Here is a 15,234-nt window from a genome sequence, read left to right as displayed (position 1 = left end):
CTCTTCCCTCAAGGTGCCGACAGCCCAAGAGCATCAAGGTCCCGTCCTGTCCTGCCTCATCTGTAGCCGCCGGCATGAGACTCCCGAGGGCTGGGGCCTCCAGTGCGGTCGTGGGCCTTATCACGAATTTCATGCGGGCTTCAGGTAAGGCCCACTAATCTACAGCTTTTCAAAAAGACCCTCTGGTGATTAAGCACCGCACTGGTGTTCCAGTCTTGGGTCTCCCTTCCTTCCCGGGCACATTCTAGAGAGCTGCCAGAGTAACAGCAGGCCTGGCACACTGTGCTCCCCTCAGTAACATCTGCTTGAGGGATATAAATACGAATTGCCTCCTTGTTCAAAACCATCACCTGCTTTCAATATCCACAATATAAAATGCAAACCCCTTGGCCTGGCGGGCTCCAGCCAGCTCTGGGTCCAGCCTCCTCCTGCCACTTCTCTTTCGCCCCCAGAGTTCTGTGCTTCTGAAATGCTCCCGGGCACCCCTCAATGCCATGGCCTCACGTGCTTTTAGGTCTTCAACTGGCTGCCTCTGATACCCACAACGACCCTCGCTCACCCTTGCAGGCACACAGAGCACACACAGCTATACACATACACAGCATGGCTTCGAGGTGGCTTGATCTGACCCACCCCCACACCCCCCTTCGACAGGCAGACTTAGGCACTTCTACTTCTAAACATCCTAGGCACCGGCTAAGCATGTGCATTACAGTTCTTCTCACACCATGCTGTCATTGCCTTGAGGCTCTTCTGCTCATATCAGGGAATTCTGAAGGGTAGGATCTGTATCTTTTCACCTCTGTATCCAGGGCTCCCAGCCACAGTGCCTGGCCCGTTACAGATTATCAATTTGGGAAAAAAAAACATTTTGGGGACACCTGGATGGCTCAGTTGGTTGAGCATCTGACTTTTTTTTTTTAATGTCTATTTATTTATTTTTGAGAGAAAGGGAGAGCACAAGTGGGGGAGGGGCAGAGAGAGAAAGAGGGAGACACAGAATCTGAAGCAGGCTCCAGGCTCTGAGCTGTCAGCACAGAGCCCGACGCGGGGCTCAAACCCATGAACCGTGAGATCATGACCTGAGCGGAAGTAAGATGCTTAACCAACAGATGCCCCAGGCATCTGACTCTTGATCTTGGCTCAGGTCATGGTCTCACAGTTCATGAGTTCAAGCCCCACATAGGGCTCTGTGCTGTCTGCTCAGAGCCTGGAGCCTGCTTTGGATTCTGTCTGGGATTCTGCTTGGGATTCTGTCTCTCCTCCTCTCTCTGCCCATCACCTGCTTGTGCCCTCTCTCTCTCTCAAAAAATAAATAAACTTTAAAAGAAAAACATTTTAATGAATGTAAAGAGAAATTATAGGAAATAGATAACATATGACAGGATAACATCAACAAGTAGAAAACTTCTGTATATACTGCTATTTTTTAAATTACCAGATAAAGTGCCTACGTATGAAAGAATTTATACTACACTGGATGCAAAGATTTATTCTTTTTTTTTTCTTTTTTTCTAGAGAAAGAGCAAACACAAGCCAGGGAGAGAAGCAGAGGGAGACAGAGAATCTTAAGCAGGCTCCACGCTCAGCATGGAGCCCATAACCCTGGGATCATGACCTGAGCTGATATCAACGGATTGAACCACCCAAGGGCCCCTCAATACAAAGGTTTATTCTAAAGGACAACACTTATCAGCAAATAGGGGCACATTTTACTCACACAAAAGGAAATGTGGCCACCCAAGGGGGCAATGAATGGAGAGCCTCTCCCCTCAGAGTCAGCTATTTGGGATTTCTAAATTGGAACCACGACTCCTACACCTCAGAAACTGGAGTTACAAGTCTGAGGTGCTAATGCCAGAACCATCCACTACATGACCAACAAGTAGGTAATACCTCCCAGCTTCAATTTCCTTATAGAAAGGAGACAATAGTAAAGACCTCACAGGGTTGTCGTTGGGATCAAATGAGTAATTGATATGAAGTAATACATTAGTTCGGTGCCTGGTACCCAGAAAACACCCAATAAATGGATTTGCTGTCATTACTTCCAGGGATAAGTCCATAAAGCTTAGCCCACCCCCAATGTTTAATAGGACTGCCAACATTTCTTAGCACAGAGCAACACCCAGTTATGTATTTCCATACAGACTGCAGGACAGCTGGGCTCTGATGTGCTTGTCCCCTTAGGGCTACAAGGGGCTGTGTCTGGAGAGGATGGAAATTTCTGCCATCAGCCATGCAGGAGAGGATGTGGGTCCTCTGGGAGAGAACTCAGGCCATGGCACACAATGTCTCCAGGGCCCTGTTCACAAGGCAGATCTCCTGTATCCTCTCGGCCTCCACTCTGGGGTCTGGGCCTTCCAGGAATCTCAAATCCTTGAGCACTCCTGGCTGTTCTCTTCATCTTCATTTCCTTTTAGTGATCTCTGAGCTATAATGATACAGTCTAGCCTCATGTCAGACTTAATGCAATGTGGAGATCTGATTGCTCACTTTGGGGCTCAGGCATGAAAGGGTGAGCAGCGAACCCCTGAGGCCAGCAAGGTGATGGTGGCAGCAATAGGGACACAACTCCACAAGGTTAAGGTAAGTCTCGGGGAAGAAGAGACCCCATGGAGGGTCTGAGTTGGCGCCGGGTAAAAGGAACAGCAGTTCTGTTAGCGTCTTGATCAGCACGTTAGAGCTTAATGCACAGAAGCTATGAGCCTCTTACCTCCTCAAAGGCATCGCAGCCTGTCACCACAATGCTGGGTCTGAACTGGTCCATTTTCAGTTTCTTCTCCAGCCTGGTATTCAGATCCACCAGGGAGGCTTCCGAGAGGAGCATGATCGGGCTGCAGTCTGGGTAGGCCACCTGAGCCAAGAACATGGCACCATCAGGCCTCACTGGCCCGTGAAATGACTCAGCCCAACAGAAAGCTAAGCAAAGTCTGGAAGTGGTGTGTACAGGGGGCACAATGCAGAGGGACAGTGGTGTTCAATGAGGGGAGAAGACCCCATGGTCTTGGAAACAGCCAAAGTCAGGGCCAGGCCGGTTCCTGCTGCGGAGCCTCGCAGGGGCTCCCTTCACACACACACAAGGCAACAGCCAGGGCTCAGGGCTGCGTCACCTTCCAGGACTCCCCCTGCTCCTCACTCCAGCGCCCAGCAGTGACCCCCTTCCCACAGCACTGCTGTAAAACAGGCTGCCAATCTACCACACTGTCCCCATAATTTCTTCAGGCGGCACCCATTCACTCCACATGCATTTATTAAGCACCTGCTCTGTACCGAGCACTGTTCTAGGTGGCGAAACAGCAGTGAACAAAGCATTCAAAAAGCTTGTAGTTCAGGGAGGAAGGGGAGGGCTGCCCAAGCGGCTAGCATTTTCTGCAAAATCAAAGGCTGTGGTCTCTGGGCTACAGCTGGCCCAGAGGTGGCCTCCTTCAGAAGATACCCTTTCAGTGCCCAAAATAACCACACCACACTGATGGCCAAGGGAGCCCTGGGAGAAAGCCCGCTTCTGTAATTTTAGGAAACCTGGTTCAGTCCCAAAGGAACCTCTCACTTCACCTTCCCAACCTGTTTTCTCCTGAGCCCCCCACCTCCCTGGGGGTCACCCCTAGCTTCTCCCTCCATGGTACCTGCCGCAATCTATCCTCCACGCTCCACCTGGAGGGCCTTCCCTCTCCATCCCCAACACCTGCCCAGAACGCACCCTCCGTCCTCCTCCCCTCGGCCATGACTACACTCTCCTAACTGGGATCCCAAGAAGGAAGCCTGACACAGAGGGGTGACTGGCAGAAGCCAAGGGCAGCTCTCTGTAAGCTCACCTGGTAATTCGGTACAAGGGTAGAGAAAATTTTCTTCGATGACCTTCCCTTCATGTGATCCTCAAACTGAACCAACCTGAAAGCTTCTGTTTTCAAGAAGCTGGTGAACCACTTAGCTGCCTGGTCGCCACAGTCCCTGCCCTTGATGTCCATCCCAAACAGCCTGGAAGGGTCACAAGAAAACACCAGAGTTATTCTCCTGCCTCAACACCCTGAGAGATTAGCGCTAAAGACAGAACAGCTTGGGGGCACCTGGGTGGCTCAGTCAGTTGAGCGTCCGACTTCGGTTCCAGTCACGATCTCACGGTTCTTCAGTTCGAGCCCCGCGTCAGGCTCTGGGCTGACGGCTCGGAGCCTGGAGCCTGCTTCGGATTCTGTGTCTCCCTCTCTCTCTCTCTGCCCCTCCCCCGCTCATGCTTGGTCTCAATCTCTCTCAAAAATACATAAACATTCGAAAAAAATTTGTAAAGACAGAGCAGCTGGACCGCACGTCTCCAGGCCAACGGCCAAAGCTGAACAGAAGCAGGAGGGGAATCTGCAGAATGTGCAGGATGATGGAACATTTTGTGTCAAATGTGGAAGAGCGTGGATTTTGCATAACATTCTGGAAGAATAGGAGAAGCCGAGGGGTTACCCCTCGAATGGCTGAGGGGTAGGTACCTCTCAAAGCCTAATATGCCTGCACATCACTGGGATCGTGTGAAAATGCACACGCTGATCCAGAAGGTCTGACTGGAGCCTGAGCCTGTGCATGCCTGACAGGCTTCGGGGCGGCTAAGCTGCTGGTCCACGGACCACACTTTGAGTAGCAAGGATGCAGGATGCTCTCAGAAGGGACTCTGAGCTTGGAGTCTGGCAGCATCTGAAACGCCACCGTGCTCTACTCTGTGATTTCACGCCAAGCACTCAACTCCCCTGACGCTGTGTTTCCGGTTGTAAACTGGAGATAATAATACAGTACTTACCCACAAGGCAGGCACAGATTCCATTAGATAACACAGTGCTTTTTCTGCTTGAGCACTACTAACAAAAAATGTTTAAAAGCTACGCACCCCTCTCATTCCCAAACGCTGCCCTTCCACTGGTCCCTTCTCCCCCATCCCTGCAGCAGGAGGTACCTACCCCTCAGCCATTCAAGGGGTAACCCCTCGGCTTCTCCTATTCTTCCAGAATGTTATGCAAAATCCACGCTCTTCCACATTTGACACAAAATGTTCCATCATCCTTTTGAATTTTTTTTAATGTTTATTCATTTTTGAGAGAGAGAGAGAGACAGAGCACACACAGGAGGGAGGCAGAGAGAGAGGGAGACACAGAATCCGAAGCGGGCTCCAGGCTCCGAGCTGTCAGCACAGAGCCCGACGCGGGGCTGGAACCCATGGACCGCGAGATCATGACCTGAGCTGAAGCTGGACGCTTCACTGACTGAGCCACCCAGGCGCTCCAAAGGGTAGTTTTAAGCTCAGACACTTTGCTTGAAAAAATATACAATCAGGACACAGGGAGCACTCTGTGGCCATCCTCTGAGCCTTGGGGACCTATGGACAACCTCAATTTCCACATGCTGAAAATGACAAGTGCCCTAGCCTCTAGGACTTTCGGGCAGCACCAGACAAGACCCCCATGAGCCGTGGCATTTGACAGCCCTGCAGGGGTCTTACGGACTGGAAGGAAGCCCAGGGCTGGAGACGTGTCTAGGAGGCCAGAGGTGGGAATCTCCCACATCTGACTGGTGCAACAGGTGCCTCAGTCTCAATCCCAGACCTGAGAGGCTGCAACATCACCTCGAGAAGCTCCTGCACTCCTCTCACCCAACCCTGAGATTCGGCTGGTATAGTCTCCACTCACCGCCTCGTCTGCCTGGCTGGGGGCGGGCTGCCACTGCTGAAGCGAAGCCCCTCCGACTTGAATAAACAGAGACAAACTCTAAAGACTGGCCCTGTGTCCACCACCCCCCCATATGTGTCAATCATGCTTTCGTATTTCCTGTCTTTTTGATGCTTTGACATCGTGGGATCTCGCCGACGTGGAGGGAACTGTCCTTCCCAAGTCTGGTCAGTTCCTACAGGTAGTAAATGACCCACCTGCAAGGGCGCCTTTCGTGTGCATGACAACCTATCCAGAGCCCCCATCCCAGCCTCCTCGCCTGTCTGCTTTTACGTTCCAGGCCACTGTCACCCTGCCTGAATACTCAGGGCCAGGTACCAGACAAACAGGGACAGGACCTCTATGCCCCAGAGCCCACTGGAATTACTCAAACTAGCCAATCCTAAAGCTGTTTATCCTGCCGTGCCTGGTACCTCCTGTGGAAACCACAATAAGGCTCTTGCTCGAGTTCCCCCTGACCTCCCACCCTACCTCAGCCCCCACCTCCTGACCAACCCTGGGGTCCCTCTATGTGGCCCTCTATGACATGCCAAGCCTCCTGTTTCCAGGAATCTGTATGTCCTTACACATCACGGTCATTTCCACATCTGCACTCCTTAGCATACCTGATTAAGACAAATCCCAGGGACCCTGGAAACAGCTCTCTGCCTCATCCACGTGCACTTGACCACGGGATTGATCCCAGCCCAGGAAAAACCTCTTAAATATTTCCTTTACCGGTGCACCTGCCTGGGTGGCTTAGTTGGTTAAGCATTAGACTCTTGATTTCGGCTCAGTCATGATCTCAGGGCTCATGGGATTGAGCCCCGAGTCGGGCTCCATGCTGATAGCATGGAACCTGCTTGGAATCCTCCCCCATCCCTCTCTCTCTTTCTCTTGCTATCAAAATAACCAAACATTTTTTAAAAATATTTCCTTGACCAAACTCATCAGCTACTATAGACACTGTAACAAGACAGGGTGCAGGGAGAAGCCCACAGGAAAATCAAGTCCGCTGCAGGTCCCCAGGGGCCCCAGGCAGCGCACCTGCAATCATGCAGCTTGTTTGAAGAAGGCAGCTTGCCCGGCAAAACCAGCTGGTCCATGCCCGGAGCCCTGAGGATCAGGCGGTCGCCCTCATAGGTGATGGACACCAGCACCAGGCGAGGCTCCTGCCGGGCGGTGACCATGTGCCCATCTTCCTTAATCACCAGCCAAAACCTGCCAAGGAACAGACGAGAACACACTCAGAAAAGCCTCTTCCCCCTTCTCAGTGGTTTCTGTCTAGCTTTCTATTTCACCAAAACCCTCCCCCTGCCCGCACTCAGGATCCAACCATCTTTTCCCAGACAATTATCCAGACCTGGCCAAATTCTTTGGGTCCAAAACATGGTGCCCCCAAAAGGAGCTTCTTTACAAGAAACAGCCCTGGGAGAGAACATGTGGCCAATGCGTGAAAATCCCCAGTTCTTGGGGCACTTTGGTGGCTCAGTCCAACTTTGGCTCAGATCATGATCTCGTGGTTCATGAGTTCGAACCCCACATCAGGCTTGTTGCACTGAAGCTATTGTCAGCATGGAGCCCACTTCAGATCCCCTGTCCCCTCTTTCTGCCCCTCCCCTGCTTGTGCACTCACATTGTCTCTCTCTCTTTCTCTTCGAAAAATAAACATCAAAAAAATAAATAAATAAAAAGGGGCACCTGGGTGACTCAGTCAGTTAAGCGTCCACCTTTTGGCTCAGGCCATGATCTCACGGTTTGTGGCTTTGAGCCCCACATCGGGCTCTGTACTGAACAGCTCAGTGCCTGGAGCCTGCTTCGGATTCTGTGTCTCCCTCTCTCTCTGTCCCTCCCCTGCTGGCACTCTGTCTCTGTCTCCCAAAAATAAATTTTAAAACGTTAAAAAAAATTGTTTTTTGAAGAAAAGAAAATCCCCAGTTCCAAAAATCCAGAAAATAAGGCTGATTTAGGGACCTTCCCTTCACCGCTTAAGTAATTATGGTGCTCAGTTTGGGGCTTTGCTTTGGCCAGAAACTTCCCTGTGTCTGTTCAACACTCCTCCGAGCACCTGGTCGAAGCGAAATGTCTTCTAGGTCTTTTCACTGTGGAACCAGATGGGGCCAAAACTGCTGGCCCAAGTCATCTAGAACCCTAGACAGATTCTTGTTATGTCCGTGATTCTGAAGGATGCAAACGGGCCTCCGCTCTGTTTAACTTCCCATGGCCCGCAGATCTGTCGTCAGGAGACCCCCAATTAGCCTTTCTTCCTTGTGCGCATGTTCTGATTCAGAGAATGAAAATTCTCACAAACCACAAGTTAGATCAGAACTCGACTCATCTCTAGAGAGCTGCTATTCCAGCCTCGGTTTTCACACTGCATCCTATCTGGGGTGGGGGTGGGGGGGATGGGTAAGCTGGAAAGGGGAAGGAAGGCTGGTCCAGGGAGGTCGCCTACGCTTTGATCTCCAGCACAGTGCATGTTTTGGGTTATTCCACACACACTCTTTGATTACTAAAAAAAAAGAAAAGAAAAAAATTTAAAAAGCGTTCTGCCCTCTAGAGAGTAAGTTTCAATATCCTTTTTTTTCAACATTTTTTAATGTTTACTTGTTTTGAGAGAGAGAGAAACAGAGTGTGAGCCGGGGAGGGGCAGAGAGAGAGGGAGACACAGAATGCAAAGCAGGCTCCAGGCTCTGAGCTGTCAGCACAGAGCCTGATGTGGGGCCCCAACCCACAAACTGCGAGATCATGACCTGAGCCAAAGTCAGATGCTTACCTGACTGAGCCATCCAGACGCCCCTCAATACCCATTTTAGACAGAACACAAGTGCAGCGGGTGAGGAACTCTGCGGGCATTGGTGTACAAGCAGCAGCTGAAAGCTGGGGCTTTCCAAACGTGAGTAGGACAAAAAGGACAGAGCCTTCCAGAATGAGGGGCAGCTCCTCTAAGAGAGACATTTCCAAATATGACTGGAACCAAGTGGGAACGCCTGCAAGAACCTGATGAGGATGTCTGATCTCAGGGTGCAGACAGCTCAGTCCCTGCCCTCACCGGACCCTAGTGGTGTCCCTTCCCCCCTCGCTGGCACCTGTGCCCTGTTAACCAGCATGCGTGTTGGTGTCCAGGTATGGCAGGGGAGGTAGGACCGTGCAAAGGCATCTTAGGAACTGTCTCGGCCGTTCCCATCCCGGAGCTGGTGACGCTGGGCAGTAGCAGGCTCCGTCCCTCTGAGAAGCCGCCTCCTTCCTTCTAGGTAAAGAAGGTTCCCAGGGTTGTCTGGCCTACTCACCTATGGGGTTCTGTGGCCAAGGGAATCCCTGCTCCTCCGTTACAGCTCCATTCCCCCCCGGGCTGGGCCCTGTTCCTATTTCCAGCCTCATCCGTGGGTGCGGAGTTCCGGGTGACCCTGCTCTGGTCAACCCCACCACCGCCGGCACTCCGAACTGGCCACGAGTCTTAGCACCAAACAAGACTCCCTCTGAGATCTGCACACAAGCCAGACCCATGTCCCAACAGGTGTCTGCAGGTTATTTCTGACAGCGAGTCCCTCGCTGGGCTGAGTTTTCTCATCCCGCCCCCCCCTTCCCCATCCACCTCCACTTTAGCCCTTCCCACGGGCTCAAAGGCGCCGCCCTGCGCTCCAGCCGGTGGTATTGCAGCACAGGAGGTCACCCCTGGGTGTTCACAATGAGAAGAGCTGGGGGCGGTGGGGGGCGCTGGACATTTTACGCCACCTGCTGCAACCGGAAAGGCAAGTGGCGGCTTGCAGGAAGTCTAACACCGGGACGGGACAGAGACACCGACCCAAGATAAAACGCTGCTGCCTGTAACATACCATGACCACCCTCATTACCCTGTCCACTGGGGTAATGCCATTTGTCATCTCTTGCACACAAACGATGCCCGGTGAATGAACAATCATCTCTGTTCTGCCAGATCTGAAAGAATGTTAAGTCTGGATTGTGGATTCTTCATGACCAAGTTGTCCCAAAATGAACACCTTCCTTTACGCATAAAGCATGGGTGTGTGGTGTAAGAATCAATGCAGAGGCTGGAGCTCATATTCTCCAAAAAAAAAAAAAAAACCCAGTGGTGCCCTGAACAGCCACAGAGGTGGGAGAGCAGAGCCCAGGACAGCTGGAAAACCTTATTTCTAAACTTAGAAATTGGCCTGGGAAGTGGAAGTGCCTGAGCCTGAAAAAAGCAGGGGGGGGGGGGAGGGACCGGGTGACAGCAGGAGGGTAAAGTCAGGAGGAAATGACACTCAGGATAATAAATTAGAAATCTCATTTCTCTAGGAGATCACAGTCTGTGCACAAAACATACAGGGCTGGCTTCAGCAGGGGTACGGCAGATGCACAAAAGACTGAGTCATATATGCCCACTAAGGAGAGCCGGATTTACAAGGTCAAGGAGGGCAGCCAACCCTCCCCCTGTCTGTGCCAATCAGGCAAGGCCAGCATTCTGCTAGGCGGCCTCTAAACCGGCTCAAAGTTCAGGGTGCCCAAGCCAAACATTCACAGATCTGTTCAGAGCTCTGAACAAAACAGTTCTAGAAATCGGAGACACAGAGCCCTTTAGAGAGGAAGAACCCACCCAGCTTCTCAGAAGGGTTCCAAAGACACAGGTTCAAAATGGAATTAAATACGAGAGGTCTTTTCCTGCGTTAAAGGCTAGTAGTAGTTTCGTTATGAAAGTCTTAGGTTGAGAGAACAGCGGTCACTTAGCAGAGTTCTTTCCAGCTTGCTTTTGATTATCCTTCAATAAATGAAACCTACATTAAATAGCCTCTTTGAGACCGTCAAGTCCAACCCCTCTCTTTTGTGAATGAAAAACAAAAATGAGGTGCAGGGAGTTTAGACAACTGGGCTCGGGTCTCCTGAGGCTCAGTACAACCTTTGCTTTTTTAAATCACAGTGCCTTCAGAAAAAAGCGCATGATTGCTGCACCCACAGAGCTCTGAGTTCAAATCCCTCCAGCACATAACTGTTTCGTGATCTTGGGTGAGACGCTCATCCTTTCTGATACTGTGTTTTTTGTTTCTTTCTTTGTTTTGCAGAGTGGAGATAATATCTAGCCCACAAGACTGTGATGAGGCTTGCATAAGATCATCTACGTGACAGGATTCAGCTCGGGGTCTGAGGCATCCGATGCACTGAGTCAATGTTCCCCTGCCTTGCCCTGTCTCATCCCAGTCTCCACACCCCACCACCGCACCCAACCCCACGCATTTGTTGTTCAAAACAAAGTTGTTGTTGTTGTTGTTGTTTTTCATTTACGGAAGAAAGGGGTTGTTTTGAAAGTGCAATAATCACAGCAAAGCAGTGACAACCAGAAGTGAGACAACAGCCGTTAGACGATCAAAAGAGACACGGATAGGAACCGGAAATCCCTCTTGAGAAATCACTTCGGTCCTTCAAGCGGGGAAGGAAGTAGCACAGCCACTTTCTCTGGATGTGCATCATGAGAATTCGCTCCTCGCTGTTTTTGGAGTGTGTCCAGTATCACTAAAGTGAAGTGGTCTTCCCAGCAGTAAGAAGGCTTTTCTAATCGGTCACGCTTGAACAAGCTGCGACCAAGCTCTTCTCCTTACTGGCCCCCAGACACCACCCTCTCAACACAGAATCAGATTCCCCCGGGGAGATCTAGACACGACTTGAGACGGCTTCACTCTTGGTGATTCTGATCCCATAGGTCTGGGATGGGACTCCCAGGACATTAAAGTTTTAAAAATCTCTCCAGGATTAGAAATCCGGAAGGAGGTGGACAGAAACTCCCCAAGAGTTACACGGTCGGCATACACGATATTTCTCTAGGACAGGGTGTGGAGTTTTTCAAAGCTGTGAGCGTCCACATTTGTTAAAGACAGCTGTCTTCGGAGAAGAGTGAATTCATGTGTCGTAGAGGGACCTCAGGGCAGCAGACGGCCGCTGCTAGAAGATTCCTTGAACAATCACCTCGCAAACCTCCTCCTCCCTATACAGAGAGGACCACAGCAAAACCATCCCAGATAGGAAGGCATCTTAACTGAAACGAACAAAAGACGGGGATTCTGTTCTTCCTTGTTCACTCTTTCTAGAGTTTAGCATCCTTCACCATATCGAGCGAGCCTTCCAGATATCCTGCATAATTCTGTGTCACGGAGTATGTTTCTGTAGCCTCACCTTTGGGATGAGTTAAACGACAGGATACCTTTTTCTTTTCTGAGAGAGGAGAAATGAAATTTCTATGCGCCAGGCCTTATGTGGGTGGAAACTTTACCCAAAGTTCTTCCTTGAGGACCACTCTGCCTCTGGAGAGAGGGGACACACTCTTCCCTTAATGGCAAATATTACGTTTGCAGCCCCCCATACGCCATCTCCCCAACACAAAACTTCACTCTGCTCATTACTTATGAAAGCGGGTCAAGTCTCCCCACCTCCTGGGTCTCCTAGGCACCTTCCCCAGGACTAGAGACGTGTGAGGAACAAACTCCAGCAAGCCCAAAGTTCAAGTGTCCTTGAACAAGACTTGGTTTCAGCGTTGCTGCGGTCCGCCCACGAGTGCTCATAGCATTTTATTTTCTACCACTGAGCTACAGACCTAAGATAGAATCAGAAAGTTCAGAACTAGCAAGAGACTTGGGAGACGACCGGGTCAGCCCCCTCCTTCTACAAAGGAGGAACCTCTCATCTAGAGAGGGGCAGGGGTTTGCCCCTACCTACCTACCTACCTTTCCAAATCTGAACAAGACAGGAACTGACCTTCCCAGGTAAAGGATCAAAGGCAAGGCGTCCAACAGGCAGCCCAGGAAACGCCGGAGGCAAACCTCTACTCTCCCTCCCGCGAGCGGGCCCCCACCCGATCCCCGGCAGGTATCGCGCAGCCCCGGCCCGGTTCGGCCCGGCTCGGCCCTACCTGTCCCGCAGGTGGCCGCAGCGCAGCCCCAGGGCCGTGCACTCCGCCGCGCTCACCGCCACCCCCTTGCAGGACTTGACCGGGTAGATCCAGAGCTGCGCCACCGTGCCCACCTGCTGCAGCCGCCGGCGCCGCCTGGACCGCGCGCGGCGCCAGGCGACGGTCCCCAGCGCCACGGCGGCCAGTCCCAGCGCGGTCACCGCGAGCCAGCCGGGCCGGGGCTGCGCGGGGAGGCGCGACGCGGGGAGGCCGAGGCGGCCCAGGGCCGACGAGCCGGCGGCGCCCATGGCGGAGCGGGAGCGGGCGCGGGCGGAGGAGGGGGGGGGGGGCGCGGGGGCGCGGGAGGTTCGGGGCGCGCGGGACGAGCCGCGGTCGCCGGGTCGCCGGCCCTCTAGTCCCTGCAGCACGCGCCCAGGTGGCAGGCGGCCGCGCGGTAACCGGACGTGAGGCCGCAGCTCTCCCCGCGCTGCGCGCGCCCCCTGCCTGCGCCGCGACCGTCCCCGCGCAGGACCACCCCTCGGGCCGCCCCCGCGCTCTCCACGCCCCTTTTCGCGCGCGCCCCTCGGCGGCCGGGTCGCGCGCTCCCAACTGAACCCGGGAAGCAAAACCGCGGGCGGAGGAGCGCGAGGCTGTGAAACGTTTAGCAACTACTTGCTCTGGCGGATCCCTCCGGGGCCTGCGGGACTTGGGCCCTCCCCCCACCCGCTCCCCGGAAACCTCTGCACCCACAGCGGACCCAAGGCCAGCGTGGCCTCTGGCAGGGTGAGGCCCGGTCCCCGGGGTGACCCCGGCCCCCCACCTCCAATAAAATGCCTGCCCGAGACAGAGCTCCCTGCTGCAAGGACGCTTCACTGCTTGTTCCGGCCCACAGCTGAGGACACACCCCTGACCTCCAGGTCCTAGAACATTCGCTCAGAAGGGCTCACAAGTGTGAATCCTTCCTCTGTCCCTCTGAGATGTGCATGTATCTTGTGCAACTCAGAAATGTCTTTCTCAGGGACCTGAGAGCCTTTCTTTTGAAAGAGAGTCGTCGAGAAGGACAGGGCTTGTCTCCGGTCTCTGTGGGAGGACGGAATCCTGTCTTCAGTAATTGCCAGCTGGCAGACACAGCCTTTTGTCATTTTTCACTTGAGCGCCACACCCCCCCCCCTTTCTCCCTTTAACCTGCCCAGTCGCCTCTGCCCAAATGGCACTAGATCTCAGCTCTTTCCCCTCCTGTCACTAGTTCCTGAATAAGATTTGTTTTCCCTGCTTTAATGTCTGGCTGTAGTTCATCTTGACCAGCTCCATTCATGCAGGCTATTTAGTGAACAGGGGATTTTCTTAGACTAGTTCAGGTTTGAGGCTGTTTATTATTTAAAAAAAAAAAAAAAAAAAAGGCGGGGGGAGGGGGGCGCCTGGGTGGCTCAGTCCGCTGAGTGTCCGACTTTGGCTCAGGTCATGATCTCTCGGTCCCTGAGTTCGAGCCCCGTGTCAGGCTCTGTGCCCACAGCTCAGAGCCTGGAGCCTATTTCAGATTCTGTGTCTCCCTCTCTCTCTGACCCTTCCCCGCTCATGCTCTGTCTCTGTCTCAAAAAAAAAAAAAAAGTTAAAAAAAAGGTTCTTAAATTGTGGCACAGTTCTGGGAACATTTAAGAAGGCAACCATGAACCACCTCCCAAATCTGCATCAGTCACCCTCCAGGGAAGAGGGCCACCTTCCACGGCGGGAAGAGGCTGGAGAAGGGAAGGGAGCTGGAGGAGAAAGGCTCCCTCTCACTGTTCCTTGTGAAAGTGAAAGTCAAATCCCCACCTGAACTTCCCCCTCTCCAAATATATGTCTAACTAAAACACCGTTGATTAGAGTACCGACCCAGGAAGCAGAGGGGGAAAAAAGAGTCTAAAAGGTGAATATTGCCCTTGTCCAGCCAGCCCCCTCGAAGGGAAGATGGGTTCCGGCAGCCAACAGAGCAACCAACAGAAATATTAATTAGGGCCACCCAGTAGTACATCTCTCCCGGGGAGATGTGCAAATCAGATGATCGGAGTGTGGTGATAATCAACCTTCAACTCACATAACAGGTCTTATGGGTGAGACAAGCTAAAATAACTTCAAAATCTCAGCAGTCTAATAAAGTACAAATTTATTTCTCGCTTAGATCCCAGTTCGGTGCAGGCCAGCACTGGAGCCCTAGTCAATGCAGCCATTCAAGGACCCAGGCACCTTCTGGGTTGTTGCTCTCCCCTCATCTAGACACTGGACGACCTCCGCATTCAGCCAGTGAAAGGAGAAAGAAAACAAGGCTCTGGAGTCGGAGGTTTTAACACTTTTTTTTTTTGAGAGACAGAGACAGAGCCCAAGTGGGGGAGGGGCAGAGAAGGAGACACAGAATCTGAAGCAGGGCTCAACCCCACGAACTGTGAGATGGTGACCCGAGCCAAAGTCAGACGCTTAACCAGCTGAGCCCCCCCGGCGCCCCTGCGAGACAGGTTTTATACGGGGTGGTCCTAGAAGTAGTGCACGACTCTTCTGCTTACCCCCATCCAAGCACACAGCCACATGAGTAGAGAGGCCGAGAGGCTCGACGGTGTTCAGGGCTGTTCACGCAGATGTCGTAGAGCTGAATAAGAGAGGGAGGAGGGGATATGAAATCTAGTCTATCTGTTCCCAGCCAGA

General features: G+C 52.6%; 1 protein-coding gene across 3 annotated transcripts in view; it reads right to left on the bottom strand.

The window, feature by feature from the left end:
- The window catches only part of MTARC2 (mitochondrial amidoxime reducing component 2), a 37,405-nt gene extending 24,334 nt beyond the window's left edge, over positions 1 to 13,071 (bottom strand). The window contains exons 1-4 of one of the 3 annotated variants that reach the window (XM_043569209.1): positions 12,580 to 13,071; positions 6,729 to 6,902; positions 3,816 to 3,978; positions 2,717 to 2,857 (exon numbers count right to left, since the gene is read on the bottom strand). In XM_043569209.1, the coding sequence (XP_043425144.1) occupies positions 2,717 to 2,857; positions 3,816 to 3,978; positions 6,729 to 6,902; positions 12,580 to 12,866 (765 nt within the window). In that variant the 5' untranslated portion in view covers positions 12,867 to 13,071. The remainder of the gene's footprint in view (positions 1 to 2,716; positions 2,858 to 3,815; positions 3,979 to 6,728; positions 6,903 to 12,579) is intronic. The other 2 variants (XM_043569208.1, XM_043569207.1) reach the window with 2 other exon arrangements.
- Positions 13,072 to 15,234: the final 2,163 nt, after the last annotated feature.

Source organism: Prionailurus bengalensis, chromosome E4 (assembly GCF_016509475.1).
Source record: "Prionailurus bengalensis isolate Pbe53 chromosome E4, Fcat_Pben_1.1_paternal_pri, whole genome shotgun sequence".
In the NCBI taxonomy this organism is placed as follows: domain Eukaryota; kingdom Metazoa; phylum Chordata; class Mammalia; order Carnivora; family Felidae; genus Prionailurus; species Prionailurus bengalensis.
Note: the sequence above shows the minus strand (reverse complement) of the source record. Positions and strands in the feature narration are given on the sequence as shown.